Source organism: Siniperca chuatsi, linkage group LG16 (assembly GCF_020085105.1).
Source record: "Siniperca chuatsi isolate FFG_IHB_CAS linkage group LG16, ASM2008510v1, whole genome shotgun sequence".
In the NCBI taxonomy this organism is placed as follows: Eukaryota; Metazoa; Chordata; class Actinopteri; order Centrarchiformes; family Sinipercidae; genus Siniperca; species Siniperca chuatsi.
In genome coordinates this window covers 28,777,042-28,792,349 of record NC_058057.1, presented here as the reverse complement: position 1 = coordinate 28,792,349, position 15,308 = coordinate 28,777,042, and the positions used below count along the sequence as shown (strand labels likewise).

The 15,308-nt window shown below is 51.7% G+C and overlaps 2 protein-coding genes across 6 annotated transcripts in view; one reads left to right on the top strand and one right to left on the bottom strand.

Annotated features, from left to right (window-relative positions):
- ckbb (creatine kinase, brain b) lies at positions 1 to 6,798 on the top strand. Of its 2 annotated transcripts, none has more exons than XM_044168267.1 (8): positions 1 to 152; positions 1,333 to 1,545; positions 2,242 to 2,396; positions 3,148 to 3,280; positions 5,130 to 5,301; positions 5,456 to 5,579; positions 5,740 to 5,929; positions 6,404 to 6,798. In XM_044168267.1, the coding sequence occupies exons 2-8, from the start codon at positions 1,353 to 1,355 to the stop codon at positions 6,580 to 6,582; spliced, it is 1,146 nt and encodes a 381-aa protein (XP_044024202.1). In that variant the 5' UTR covers positions 1 to 152; positions 1,333 to 1,352; the 3' UTR covers positions 6,583 to 6,798. The 2 variants fall into 2 exon arrangements, with proteins under 2 accessions (XP_044024202.1, XP_044024203.1); XM_044168268.1 differs by lacking the exon at positions 1 to 152 and adding an exon at positions 541 to 564.
- A 3,898-nt stretch (positions 6,799 to 10,696) lies between these two features.
- Positions 10,697 to 15,308, bottom strand: part of LOC122862697 (MAP/microtubule affinity-regulating kinase 3-like) — a 20,589-nt gene continuing 15,977 nt past the window's right edge. For 2 of the 4 annotated variants that reach the window (XM_044168259.1, XM_044168260.1), the window contains exons 15-19: positions 14,783 to 14,880; positions 14,438 to 14,698; positions 13,031 to 13,075; positions 12,343 to 12,720; positions 10,697 to 11,169 (exon numbers count right to left, since the gene is read on the bottom strand). In XM_044168259.1, the coding sequence (XP_044024194.1) occupies positions 12,351 to 12,720; positions 13,031 to 13,075; positions 14,438 to 14,698; positions 14,783 to 14,880 (774 nt within the window). In that variant the 3' untranslated portion in view covers positions 10,697 to 11,169; positions 12,343 to 12,350. Of the gene's footprint in view, positions 11,170 to 12,342; positions 12,721 to 13,030; positions 13,076 to 13,122; positions 14,290 to 14,339; positions 14,699 to 14,782; positions 14,881 to 15,308 lie in introns of those variants that run through there. The other 2 variants (XM_044168261.1, XM_044168262.1) reach the window with 2 other exon arrangements.

Sequence of the window (15,308 nt, the reverse complement as noted above, 5' to 3'; positions counted from 1 at the left end):
CCTCAGCGGGCTCTCTGTCCAATGGAATGAATGGACTGGAAATAGGAGCCAATGGGGAGCGGGGGGCGGGTATAAAAGGCTGAGACCCGCTTTAATCCGCAGCAGCAGAACCAGATCTCTTCAGACCGCATCACAGCAGACTGAACTGACAGGTAGGAACACCTTTAATCCTGACCAATCACAGCACCGCCGATCAGCTCATCGATACATCAGGTTATCAGTTTATCATGCGGGAAGAGGCACGCGCTCTGCGGTGATCAGACAAATCAGAGGGTCTCAGTGCGACGGTGGGTTAAAGGAACAAAGGAGCAGGCAGGCAGGCTGCTTACAGGCTGCAGAGCTGCAGAGAGCCTGTCTGTCTGCAGCCTGCTGTCTGCAGCCTGCCTCTGTCTGCAGCCTGTCTGTCGCTCTGCAGCCTGTCTGTCGCTCTGCATCCAGACGACCTTGCAGTCTGCCTGCAGGTGTTGCGCAGTCACCAGCGGACAAACGCACTTGCATCATCTGTCCGCTGTGAAGCTGCAGGTCTGAACAAAAGGCGTCTGGACTGAAAGCACCTTGAACCCGGTGAGCCGTGAAACCGTTAATCTGCGCGCTGCGGAGCCGCTCCAGTTCCGACAGCTGTAATGACACAGCTGCGCATGCTCACGCCTGTATGATGTGAATATTTCATTATGTTTTAACGGGATAAAACCGGACTGTGTTCCGTCATTCTTGCTGGTTTGTAACGAGCCAATTAAACAGCGCGTTAAGCCGCCGGTAGAAACCCGGTTATTGGTTCGGTAGAACCGGCTGCGTTGAAGGTGACCGGGGCGTCGCGCGGTGCCTCAGCCGCGCTGTGAAGGGTTAACCCCGGCCTGCTGCTGCGTCACTGCGGCCTCCCGCAGCTCATAATCAGCCTCTGAGTCCCGGTTTAGACCGCTGATCCCCTCCAGGGTTTCCTGAGCCGAGCCGAGCCGGGCCGAGCCGAGCCGAGCCGAACCGGGTCTGTGCTCGGACACTGATGATGAGTCAGATCATCATCATCAGTCTGATCCGAGGTTTATCTGTTAAATGTTTTCATTCTGACTGAAACGCGCTGATGAAGATGATGTCTCGTGCATCAGTGATGAAGGTGAACTGCAGTAACTCCTTTACGTCATTAATCAATATAAATCACCTGCAGCTCCTCCTTCATGTTAAACTCCGGCGGCCACATTCAGTCAGCAAGTCTTTCCTCTCAGCTTCTGTAACATACATGACGTGATGACGAGGCCGCCTTACGCGTCTCCTGAGAAACTGAGTTCAGCTGCTACCTGAGACGTGACTCGGAGGTTTTGTCTGTAACTGTTCCAGGTGAGCAGCCCGGAGACATCATGCCTTTCGGAAACACCCACAACACGCTGAAGATGAACTACTCTTCGGAGCAGGAGTACCCCGACCTCAGCAAGCACAACAACCACATGGCCAAGGTGCTGACGCCCGACATGTACGCCAACCTGAGGGACAAGGAGACGCCCAGCGGCTTCACCCTGGACGACGTCATCCAGACCGGCGTCGACAACCCAGGTAACGAGCCCCCAGACCGGGTAACGGCCCCCCAGACCGGTAACGGCCCCCCAGACCAGGTAACGAGCCCCCAGACCAGGTAACGACCCCCCAGACCGGGTAACGGCCCCCCAGGCCGGGTAACGACCCCAGACCAGGTAACGGCCCCCCCAGGCCGGGTAACGAGCCCCCAGGCCAGGTAACGGCCCCCAGACCAGGTAACGAGCCCCCAGGCCGGGTAACGGCCCCCAGACCGGTAACGCCCCCAGACCAGGTAACGCCCCCCCAGACCGGGTAACGGCCCCCCAGGCCGGGTAACGGCCCCCCAGGCCGGGTAACGGGCCCCCCAGGCCAGGTAACGAGCCCCCAGACCGGGTAATGACCCCCCAGACCAGGTAACTCCTGGTGTCACCTTCACACTGTTCTGCAGGTGAGCTGCTGCCTGATGATAACCTCTCTAATTGGATTGACTCGTTGATCGGGTTAATTCCCCGACAGGGTCGTGACATTCAGGTTTTACTTCCTGCCCGATCCTCCTCATCAAATCCAACTTAACTCATTTAGCAGAAACATTTTGTCACAGCACGCAGAGATCAAGTCACACAATGGACAAACTAAAGACACGCGACGTATTCTGACTCCTGTCTCTCCAAAGTTAAACTTACTTTAAAGGAGGTCTACGAGCAGGAAGTGATCGGCCATTTTGTGTCCCCGCAGGTCACCCGTTCATCATGACGGTGGGCTGCGTCGCCGGAGACGAGGAGACGTACGAGGTGTTCAAAGAGCTGTTGGACCCGGTGATCGAAGACCGCCACGGAGGCTACAAACCATCAGACAAACACAAGACGGACCTGAACCCCGAAAACCTGCAGGTAAACAACAACAACAACACAGCTGATTCATGAATCAAACAGTTCATTTTTAAATAACAGCAAGAGAGTCGACACATTTCTATTAATGACTCGTATACAACACGACCCGTCACCTCAAACACCTTACAGACTTAAATCCAGCGCTGCACCTGTGCAGGTCGACGGACTCCGGCACACGAGACTTTTCTTTTTTTAAACGACGGCAACATTAATGTCCGTCTGTCCCGACTGAAGCATCCTGCGATGAGACTTCATCGTTCATGCTCCCCTCAGGACGAACTGTAATCACTCCGCTGATCCTCTGACTTTCCATCTAGCGCCACCATCAGGTGTTAGCATTGTTAGCATGTTAGCATGCTGATGTTAGCATTTAGCTCAAGGCACAGCTGCTAGCATGATGCCACAGAGCGGCTGCAGACACATTTTAACCTTTGACGAGCTGAATAATCCACGTTCACGTCAAACTCCGTGATCCACGTGTGAAAAATAAGACCTGAACCCTGAATGATTCGGTCCACAACAGCTCTGAGACGCGTGTCCGAACTCAACCTCCCGCTGGATTTATTTAGACTTTTTGTCTTTTATTGACAAGTCGATAAAGTTTCAGTGACATAAATGAATCTGTAAATAAACACCTGTTTCACTCTTTTTGTCCCTTGAACAGACCGATAGTTTTGGTTAAAGTCGGTGCTGATTGGACCGTTGGTTCTACTGAGTTCTACTGATGTTGTTGTTCTCTGCTGGGTTTCAGGGTGGAGACGATCTGGATCCAAACTACGTTCTGAGCTCTCGCGTTCGGACAGGACGGAGCATCCGCGGCTTCTGTCTGCCGCCGCACTGCAGCCGCGGGGAACGCCGCGCCATCGAAAACCTCTCCATCGAAAGTACGACATCACTTCCTGTCAGTCTGCCCCCTGCCTGTAGGACGCTGAACTGCTCTGCTGTCTCTTCACTAAAAAACAACTCAGTTTTGCCCAAATAGTTTCAGTTTCACATGTACAAACTATGTTTTACATTTTGTATTTTCATCAGAATCACCTGCGTCATCACGTCTCAGGGGGCGGGGCTGGTTCCTCCGCCTCCTCCTGTCGGTTAGTTTAGTCTGTAAAACAGGTAAACTGTGACGGTGCGTTCAGGGACACTGATGATGGAGCTGCTGAGTCACTGAGGCAGAAGAGGAACACACTCTTCATCAGTCTGGTTTTATGTGCGGCTGAAAAGGGCCGGTCTTTATTTAGATTTTTTCCCATAATGCCTCAGTGAGCGTGTCAGTGAATGCAGCAGCAGATCAAGCCGTTATATAACGGCGCTCTGTGTCGTCCTGCTGAGACTCTTAATGAGGCCGAGAGCTCGCTGAATCTAAAACCTCCTTTCATATTCAAATGAGCCTAAAGTGAACTGGACCGGCTGAAACCAGCAGACCAGACACTGAGCTTCCCCCCGCTGTGAGCGCCGCAGCACAGAGGGACGGGCGGCTCATTTAACCTCTTAATGGAAAGACGAGTCTACAGCACCGACTGCATGAAACGTGGACGTAGCGTCCGTGACGTCAGGCTCAGCCGTCGCCATCTTGGCAGTCCCTGACTCCGGCAAATCCAAACATGGAGCTGAGGCGGCCGAATGAGTCCTGGTTGCTGAAACGGCCACCTGAGAGGGCGCACGCCTGTCGCTCAAAGCAGCCACGTCCTTAATTACGCAGAACTTTAAGCCTGAATAAAATTTAAACGGGTGAGTTGTACAGAAATCAGTCACTTTAAAGGCCAAAACAGAGTTTGGTAGCAGCTGTAAACGTGTTTACTTCTGCTGCGAAGTCTATTTTGACACGCGGCTCTGCGGGGACTGACCCGCTTTCAGAGCCTCAAGTGGCCGTTCGAGGAACTGCAGATTTTGGCACTTCCTGTTGGCTTCAGTTTTCAGCTGCGGAGGTTGCCGCTTGGTCTACAGCCATGCTAGCTAATGCTAACATCAGCATGCTAACATGCTCACAATGTCAATGCTAACATGCTGATGTTTAGCAGGTATTATATTCATCATCTTAGCTTAGCTGTTAGCATGCTAACATTAGCTGGTTAGCAGTGAACACAGAGTGCAGCTGAGGCTGATGGGAGCGTCAGCAGCTCTGCAGGTGTTTGCTCAGAAACCAAAGTGTCGGACGCGTTAACATGTCGACCTGATGGTGGCGCTAGATGGAAAGTCAGAGGATCAATAAAGTTATTACAGTTCATCCTGAGGGGAGCGTGATTGGCCAACCAAAGTGACAGGCAGACATTAGCATCCATAGAGCTGCTAACAGGCTAAAAACAGCTGACCGCTGCTGATGACGAAGCTTCTTCACTCGGAGATGAAACTGATTTAATAGTTTCTATAAGTGATCGATAGCGTTGATCTGCTGCGCTCCGACGACCAACTCGTTCAATCGATTTCAAAACATTTTCTGTGTGATCAGCTCAGTATGAGGTTCTTGTTGGATAAAAACCTGTAAGACAAACGGAGACGCAGCAGAAAATCCTGCCTTTTAATCTGAAAGTCTTTCATGAATATTTAAGGTGGTAACGTTTTTAGACCAAATGTTTCCACCTTTAGAACTTCAGTTTGCTTCAATGTGTAAAATCAGAGCCCTGAGTTCAGCCTCTCAGGCAGACCACACATCCTGCCTCCTAACCTGACAGTCCTGACCGAGGGTTTATGACCTCCCGTTAACGTCTGACCTCTGACCTCCCGCGTGCGCTGCAGGTTTGGACATCCTGGACGGAGACTTGAAGGGAAAGTATTACGCTCTGAAGAACATGACGGAGGAGGAGCAGCAGCAGCTGATCGATGACCACTTCCTGTTCGACAAGCCCGTCTCCCCGCTGCTGCTGGCGTCCGGCATGGCCCGCGACTGGCCCGACGGCCGTGGCATCTGGTCAGTATGACCTCTGACCTCTGATCTCTGACATACCAAGTCTAAATGAGATGTTGGAATAATCGTGTGTTGTGATTGGACGGTAGCTGACTGACTTCCTGTTGCGGCTCAGCTTTCTGTCCCTCTGTGATTAACCCTTCGCTCTCGCCTGCAGGCACAACGACAACAAGACCTTCCTGGTCTGGGTGAACGAGGAGGATCACCTGCGTGTCATCAGCATGCAGAAAGGAGGTAACATGAGGGAGGTGTTCACTCGCTTCTGCACCGGACTCACCAAGGTGAACACCTGCACACTCACTTCCTGTTCCAGGACAGGTCGTCTTTGTTAAATAACACAATGACATCACTAGGAAGAAGTCCTGTAGTTCAGGCTCTTTAAGACCTGGAACCATCTCACCTGACCACCTGTGTGTCTCTCTCTCTCTCTCTCTCTGGCAGATCGAGGCCTTGTTTAAGGAGCGAGGTCACGAGTTCATGTGGAACGAGCACCTGGGCTACGTCCTCACCTGTCCGTCTAACCTGGGGACGGGACTGAGAGCTGGAGTCCACGTCAAACTGCCCAACGTCAGCAAGCACGAGAAGTTCGGAGAGATCCTGAAGAGGCTGAGGCTGCAGAAGAGAGGAACAGGTAGGCAGGCAGACAGGTAGGCAGGCAGACAGGTAAACAGACAGGTAGGCAGGCAGACAGGTAAACAGACAGGTAGGCAGGCAGACAGGTAAACAGGCAGGCAGGTAAACAGGCAGACAGGTAAACAGGCAGGCAGACTCCTAACACAAAACAGCCGGCCAATCAGAGCTCCTGTTGCTGCTGAAACAGTAAAAGTTTCAGCAGGTGAAATCTGACCAATCAGGAAGTAGATTAACAGAGTACAAATTAAAAGCCTCTTCTGAATTAATTTAGCTTTTTTTTTTTTTTTTTTGAAACGTGATCAATACTTTACAGAGTTTGTTTTTGGAGATAATCGACACATCGAACAGTTTCATCCAGATAAATATTGATCCAGTTTACAGCCCAACAGTCTGTCTGTCCCTGAAGCGTCACTGACGAAGCTCTAGTTAAAGGTGTACCTGTCTCTGTGACATCACTTCCTGTGTCTCTCAGGTGGCGTGGACACGGCGGCGGTGGGCGGAGTCTTTGACATCTCTAACGCGGACCGTCTGGGCTTCTCGGAGGTGGAGCTGGTTCAGATGGTGGTGGACGGAGTCAACCTGCTGGTGGACATGGAGAAACGTCTGGAGGCCGGAGAGAGCATCGACGACATCATGCCCGACCAGAAGTGAACTGCGTCACTGTAACCTCTGACCTCTGACCCCCCCACCCCCACCCCCCCTCACTGTAATCAATCAGAAACCGTCCCGACGCTGCGGGACGTTTAGAGCCGCTCAGTTAGACTTCAGTCTTCCAACATGTGAAGGATTTTCTATTTCCTGTCTCCACCTGTTGGACCCATCTAACACCTGAAATATCTAATAAAGTCTGTGTGGCCCCGAACTAAACACCTGCGGCTCACCTGTCTTCTTTCCACACACACTTCACACACACTGATTCAGTCCAGGTGTTCATGCTGCAGCGAGACAGACTCAAACGCCACCAGCCGTCTCTTAAAGAAATACAAGTGACAAAGTGAGTTAGACTAGCTGACCGAGGAGGCGGGGCCTCGGAGCGCAGACCGCCGCCAGGACTCCGGACTCCGCAGCCGCTCTGTACGAGTTACAGGTGAAAAGATGGTCGTGCCCAGCGGCGCTTTTATTATGAAATATTTCACAAACTCGACATTTGTGTAAAGCAGAAAACACTTTATTATAATGTGCAAATATCAAAGTCTCAGACTGAAACTTCATTTCACTAAAGAGTTAAAAACCTTTTCTGTCACTTTCTTCTCATGCAGCCCGCTTCACACCTGTGTGATGTCACAGTGACGCAGCCCGTTTCACACCTGTGTGATGTCGCAGTGACGCAGCCCGTTTCACACCTGTGTGATGTCGCAGTGACGCAGCCCGTTTCACACCTGTGTGATGTCGCAGTGACGCAGCCCGCTTCACACCTGTGTGATGTCGCAGTGACGCAGCCCGCTTCACACCTGTGTGATGTCGCTGTGACGCAGCCCGTTTCACACCTGTGTGATGTCGCAGTGACGCAGCCCGCTTCACACCTGTGTGATGTCGCAGTGACGCAGCCCGCTTCACACCTGTGTGATGTCGCAGTGACGCAGCCCGTTTCACACCTGTGATGTCGCAGTGACGCAGCCCGCTTTCACACCTGTGTGATGTCGCAGTGACGCAGCCCGCTTCACACCTGTGTGATGTCGCAGTGACGCAGCCCGCTTCACACCTGTGTGATGTCGCAGTGACGCAGCCCGCTTCACACCTGTGTGATGTCGCAGTGACGCAGCCCGCTTCACACCTGTGATGTCGCTGTGACGCAGCCCGCTTTCACACCTGTGTGATGTCGCAGTGACGCAGCCCGCTTCACACCTGTGTGATGTCGCAGTGACGCAGCCCGCTTCACACCTGTGTGATGTCGCAGTGACGCAGCCCGCTTCACACCTGTGATGTCGCTGTGGCGCAGCCCGCTTTCACACCTGTGTGATGTCGCTGTGACGCAGCCCGCCGCTTCACACCTGTGTGATGTCGCAGTGACGCAGCCCGCTTCACACCTGTGATGTCGCTGTGACGCAGCCCGCTTCACACCTGTGTGATGTCGCTGTGGCGCAGCCCGCTTCACACCTGTGTGATGTCGCTGTGACGCAGCCCGCTTTCACACCTGTGTGATGTCGCGCAGTGACGCAGCCCGCTTTCACACCTGTGTGATGTCGCAGTGACGCAGCCCGCTTCACACCTGTGTGATGTCGCAGTGACGCAGCCCGCTTCACACCTGTGTGATGTCGCAGTGACGCAGCCCGCTTCACACCTGTGTGATGTCGCAGTGACGCAGCCCGCTTCACACCTGTGTGATGTCGCTGTGACGCAGCCCGCTTCACACCTGTGTGATGTCGCAGTGACGCAGCCCGCTTCACACCTGTGTGATGTCGCAGTGACGCAGCCCGCTTCACACCTGTGTGATGTCGCAGTGACGCAGCCCGTTTCACACCTGTGATGTCGCAGTGACGCAGCCCGTTTCACACCTGTGTGATGTCGCAGTGACGCAGCCCGCTTCACACCTGTGTGATGTCGCAGTGACGCAGCCCGCTTCACACCTGTGTGATGTCGCAGTGACGCAGCCCGCTTCACACCTGTGTGATGTCGCAGTGACGCAGCCCGTTTCACACCTGTGATGTCGCTGTGACGCAGCCCGTTTCACACCTGTGTGATGTCGCAGTGACGCAGCCCGTTTCACACCTGTGTGATGTCGCAGTGACGCAGCCCGTTTCACACCTGTGTGATGTCGCAGTGACGCAGCCCGCTTCACACCTGTGATGTCGCTGTGACGCAGCCCGTTTCACACCTGTGTGATGTCGCTGTGACGCAGCCCGCTTCACACCTGTGTGATGTCGCAGTGACGCAGCCCGCTTCACACCTGTGATGTCGCTGTGACGCAGCCCGCTTCACACCTGTGTGATGTCGCTGTGACGCAGCCCGCTTCACACCTGTGTGATGTCGCTGTGACGCAGCCCGTTTCACACCTGTGTGATGTCGCTCGTCACCACACGAACCGTTTCGAATATTCGACACTTCTCACGCGTTCGTGTCGGACGACGTTTTAACGCCGACCTTCTGTATCACGTCTGAATGAAAATCAGCTGCTGGAGGATCAATAACACATTTTAGTTCTGAAACAAACGCAAACGTCTGATTATCAGAAGGAACTGACTTCACGGTTCGATAATCGGACGCCACCTGGTGGTGATGTCGTCTGTGATGTCATCAGTGACCAACTGTGTGTATTAGGAGGATCAGTTAAAATCGGATATTAGAAACGGGTCAGTTTGTTCTGTTTGGCTCTAAAGGAAACGGACCTGCTGACCCGTTAATCACAGATAATAATGTGCGGAGATGTTTTTAAGCATCAGAGTTTCACAGAGATCCTGTGATGCTCCATGAAAGAAATAAATATTGTTGAAAGTTTTGACAGCAAACGTGGTCGAGTGCAGCTTCTGGATGCAAACCGGATCCTGGAGCTTCCTTCAACTCTGACGTTACTGACAATGTGAACGCGTCGAAGCAGATAATATGGTACGCTTCACAGCCGCTGCCAGCTACAAGCTAACGCACAACATAAACAGATGAAAGATGCTAACTACACCGAACCATTCTGATACGAATTTGGGCAAAAACGGCAGAGACGAAAACCACTGCTGAACAAAAAGAACATTAAGGCTCATTTCTGCCAGAAAACATCTTGATGATCCCCAAGACTTTTGGGAAAATACTCTGTGGACTGACGGGACAAAAGCTGAACTTTTTGGAAGGTGTGTGTCCCGTTACATCTGGCGTAAAAGTAACACACATCATTTCAGAAAAAGATCATACCAACAGTAAAATATGGTGGTAGTGTGATGTTTTTTTGCCCCGTCTCTTTCTTATGGTGGAGTCATGAACACTGACCTTAACTGAGGCGAGTGAGGCCTGCAGTTCTCTGGATGTTGTTGGGGGGTCTCTGAACGGCTGAAGAAGAACAAAATGAAGACTTTGGAGCGGCCTAGTCAGAGTCCTGACCTGAATCCTATTGAGATGCTGTGGCGTGACCTTAAAAAGGCAGTTCATGCTCGAAAACCCTCCAATGTGGCTGAATCACAACAATTCTGCAAAGATTTGGGCCGAAACTCCTCCACAGCGCTGTAAAAGACTCACTGCAAGTTATCGCAAACGCCTGACTGCAGTTGTTGCTGCTAAGGGTGGAGCAACCAGTTATTAGGTTTAGGGGGCAATCACTTTTTCACACAGGGCCATGTAGGTTTGGATTTTGCTTTCCCTTAATAATAACAACCTTCATTTAAGAAATCAGGAAGGGGGCAAACACTTTCACACCACTGTACATTATATATTTATATATATAATTAATATATATAATATATACACACACTGTTACCAAGATAAGACAGTAAATGTGCTGGTCAGCTCATTTCTGATTGATGGATGAGTCATCGTGATCAAATATCTACTATTCTTAAAGTTCCTGCTTCATGTTGTTTTTTTTAAAATCAAAATGAGCTGTCAATCAAAAAACAGGAAACATTTTATTCTGAAAATGTTTTTTTAAAAAGTTTAACAACTTCCTCCAAAACATCCGAACATGGTTCATTAAAAATATTCAGTGTTGAGTTTTGTCCTTCGGGTCTCCATAGAAACCATTTCTTCATATTTATATAACTACTAATATTACAACACGTTGGTGTGACTGTGGTCCCTCTGGGCTCCTGTACTTTACTGACATTCAGACAACAGGAAGCTGTGCTGCATTCAAGGTGTTTAATGAGACACAGGTGAACCTGAGGTTCAATAACAAACAACATCAGCTGACGATCAGCTGACGATCAGCTGACCGCTCACATGTACAAAAGAGGAAACAAATCAACATATAAACCAGGTGAGTCTCTGTCAGACAAACTATTTACATTCACGAACAACTCACACCAACCTGTCTGGGTCCCCGTGACCCCGCCCACCGCCACATGCCCCGCCCCTTTAATCTTATTTACGTGGTGGGCGGGGCCAAAACCTGCAGCTCAGTCACTGCAGAGGGTCTTTCAAAATAAAACAAATGTACATCACAGCAGAACAGTTCCTGTGTTGTCTTCATAACACTGGACTCCGAGTCCCATGATCCTTTGCAGCAGTCAGCCATGTCCATTCATTCAGTGCGGCGAGGAGCTGCCACTGCGGCGCTGGGAGCAGGTGAGGGAAACCCCGTACAGACAGACAGCAGCGCTTTAATGAGAGACAAGACAGTGACATCATCAACATGTTCACATCCTGCTGGTCTCTCTACCTGTCTGTCTCTCCTGTCTGTCTCTCTACCTGTCTGTCTCTCTACCTGTCTGTCTCTCCACCTGTCTCTCTCTCCACCTGTCTCTCTCTCCACCTGTCTCTACCTGTCTGTCTCTCCACCTGTCTCTCTACCTGTCTGTCTCTCCACCTGTCTCTCTACCTGTCTCTCTACCTGTCTCTACCTGTCTGTCTCTCTACCTGTCTCTCTCTCCACCTGTCTCTACCTGTCTCTCTCTCCACCTGTCTCTCTCTCTCTCCACCTGTCTGTCTACCTGTCTCTCTCTCTACCTGTCTCTCTCTCCACCTGTCTCTACCTGTCTCTCTCTCCACCTGTCTGTCTCTCTACCCGTCTCTCCACCTGTCTCTACCCATCTGTCTCTACCTGTCTGTCTCTCAGTCTCTACCCGTCTCTCTCTCCACCTGTCTCTCTACCTGTCTCTACCCGTCTGTCTCTCTACCTGTCTGTCTCTCAGTCTCTACCCGTCTCTCTCTCCACCTGTCTCTCTACCCGTCTGTCTCTCTACCTATCTGTCTCTCAGTCTCTACCTGTCTCTCTCTCCACCTGTCTCTCTACCTGTCTCTACCCGTCTGTCTCTCTACCTGTCTCTCTCTCCACCTGTCTCTACCTGTCTGTCTCTCCACCTGTCTCTCTCTCTCTCCACCTGTCTGTCTACCTGTCTCTCTCTCCACCTGTCTCTACCTGTCTCTCTCTCTACCTGTCTCTCTCTCCACCTGTCTCTACCTGTCTCTCTCTCCACCTGTCTGTCTCTCTACCCGTCTCTCCACCTGTCTCTACCCATCTGTCTCTACCTGTCTGTCTCTCAGTCTCTACCCGTCTCTCTCTCCACCTGTCTCTCTACCTGTCTCTACCCGTCTGTCTGTCTGTCTCTCTAGTCTCTACCCGTCTCTCTCTCCACCTGTCTCTCTACCTGTCTCTACCTGTCTGTCTCTCAGTCTCTACCCGTCTCTCTCTCCACCTGTCTCTCTACCCGTCTGTCTCTCTACCTATCTGTCTCTCAGTCTCTACCTGTCTCTCTCTCCACCTGTCTCTCTACCTGTCTCTACCCGTCTGTCTGTCTCTCAGTCTCTACCTGTCTGTCTCTCAGTCTTTACCTGTCTGTCTACAGCTTGAGTTCGTTGGCGATCTTGGAGGCGATGTTCTTGAAGGCGATGGACGTTCCTGAAATCCGTTTGAAGCGGACTCCGTTGAGCGAGAGGCGGGGCAGTTTGCAAACCTCCATCTCCCATTGGACGAGGCTGTCGGCGTGTCCGTCGCCGTGGACACAGAGAAGCAGGAAGCGCTCTCGTTGCTCGTAGTCGCAGTTGTTGGCGTCCAGGACTTTCCTGATCTCCCTCATCATGTCCTGAGGCTCCATGGAGGACGTGGTCTTCATGCTCCAGGTGAACCTCAGGGAGCGAGGCTTCGACTCCTTCAGCTGAGGAGAAGCAGGAGAGCCAGGATCCTCCTTCTGATCACACGATACATTACGACTACAGAGAGGGAGGGAGGGGAGGGGAGGAGGGGAGGAGTCAGAAGTCTGTCCTTTGCATCAGTAGCGTCAGGTAGACGTGTGGTTCAGGTTCCCCGACAACATTAAACCTGCCGACAACTGAGATCCTCAGCTGGATCTTATTTGTTGTCAAAGCAGCTGACACACAAATAAAAATAATACAAACAAGTGAAATACTGGTTTCTGATTGCTGGCCTGCAGAACCTCCCCCTAACCCTCTAAACCAATCAGAATAAAGACAATTATAACAATAATCACATCAATGGCATAGAAACACCTGTCGGACTCACCTGGACCCTTCAGGTCTCCCGTTCCTCTCAACCTCTGACACACCTCTGACAGCAAGGACACAAGAAGGACACAAGGAAGGGAGATGAGTTCAAGTATTAATGAGCAGATGATGTTCTGGTTTCTGACAGGAGCAGGTCTCCAGAGTCCTGGTCCTGCAGCCAGATTCAAGTCAAACTCAGACTAGATAAAATGTTTGTTTTTACTTACAATTCAATTAAACTGCCACTGTGACGCCTGTCTACACGGGGACACGCCTGTCTACACGGGGACACGCCTGTCTACACAGGGACACGCCACACCTGTCTACACGGAGACACACCTGTCTACACGGAGACACGCCTGTCTACACGGGACACGCCTGTCTACACGGGGACACGCCACACCTGTCTACACGGGGACACGCCTGTCTACACGGGGACACGCCTGTCTACACAGGGACACGCCACACCTGTCTACACGGGGACACGCCTGTCTACACAGGGACACGCCTGTCTACACGGGGACACGCCTGTCTACACAGGGACACGCCACACCTGTCTACACAGGGACACGCCACACCTGTCTACACAGGGACACGCCTGTCTACACAGGGACACGCCTGTCTACACAGGGACACGCCACACCTGTCTACACGGGGACACGCCTGTCTACACGGGGACACGCCTGTCTACACAGAGACACACCTGTCTACACGGGGACACGCCACACCTGTCTAAACGGAGACACGCCACACCTGTCTACACGGGGACACGCCACACCTGTCTACACGGGGACACGCCACACCTGTCTACACAGAGACACGCCACACCTGTCTACATGGGGACACGCCACACCTGTCTACACGGGGACACGCCACGTCTGTCTACACGGGGACACGCCACACCTGTCTAAACGGAGACACGCCACACCTGTCTACACGGGGACACGCCACACCTGTCTACACGGGGACACGCCACGTCTGTCTAAACTGGGACAAGCCACACCTGTCTACACGGGGACACGCCACACCTGTCTAAACGGAGACACGCCACACCTGTCTACACGGGGACACGCCACACCTGTCTACACAGAGACACGCCACACCTGTCTACACGGGGACACGCCACACCTGTCTACACAGAGACACGCCACACCTGTCTAAACTGGGACAAGCCACACCTGTCTACACGGGGACACGCCACACCTGTCTAAACGGAGACACGCCACACCTGTCTACACGGGGACACGCCACACCTGTCTACACAGAGACACGCCACACCTGTCTACACGGGGACACGCCACACCTGTCTACACAGAGACACGCCACACCTGTCTACATGGGGACACACCTGTCTACAGTCAAACAGGTAAATACAAGTTCAGGATCCTCTGACTCAGGAAGAACAGCCTCGCTTGCGTTGGCATACCTGCGTGTGAGTTTGGAGGTGAGTTTGGAGAACAGGTTGGTGGATCCTCTGGCTCGTGATTGGGCATCCTGTGACAGGCTGGGCGAGGCGGGGGGGCCGTTGTAGGTGGCGGTGCGTCTCTCTCTGAGCTGACCTCCGTGGAAGGTGCTGCGACTCGCCGTCCCCCGAGGGAAACGCAGGCGGTCAGGTGGAGTCGCTCCACTGCTGACACTGTGGGTGGAGGCTCCGCCCACTGACTTCTGAGGGGTGGTGGCGGCTGAACTGTGGGGGGGGGGGCAGAGATTAAAGGACTACATGTTACATCATTAGATCAGTAGGTCACCTGGTGGACAGGTGGACTCGTACCTGTTCTCTTTGCCGTTCTGGACGACAGCGTGTCGGTCTGTCGAGTTCCTGTCGCTGCAAACATACGTGTTCCTCCTGGACATGCTGGACGAGCCGCTCTGAGACAGTTAGACACAGTTTCATCATGTTTTCATTCATACGTTCAGATAAACTGCTAACCCTATCTATCATCTATCATCTATAATCTATCATCTATCCATCTATAATCTATCATCTATCACCTATCATCTATAATCTATCATCTATCCATCTATAATCTATCATCTATCCATCTATAATCTATCATCTATCACCTATCATCTATAATCTATCATCTATCCATCTATAATCTATCATCTATCATCTATCACCTATAATCTATCATCTATCACCTATAATCTATCATCTATAATCTATCACCTATAATCTATAATCTATCATCTATCACCTATCATCTATCACCTATAATCTATAATCTATCATCTATCCATCTATAATCTATCATCTATCACCTATCATCTATCACCTATAATCTATAATCTATCAT

Coding starts and splice junctions, on each gene's coding strand:
- ckbb (XM_044168267.1), top strand. CDS start 1,353: ATGCCTTTCGGAAACACCCACAACACGCTGAAGATGAACTACTCTTCG. Junction 1,546..2,241: donor GACCGGCGTCGACAACCCAG/GTAACGAGCCCC, acceptor GTGTCCCCGCAG/GTCACCCGTTCATCATGACG. Junction 3,281..5,129: donor CGAAAACCTCTCCATCGAAA/GTACGACATCAC, acceptor CGTGCGCTGCAG/GTTTGGACATCCTGGACGGA.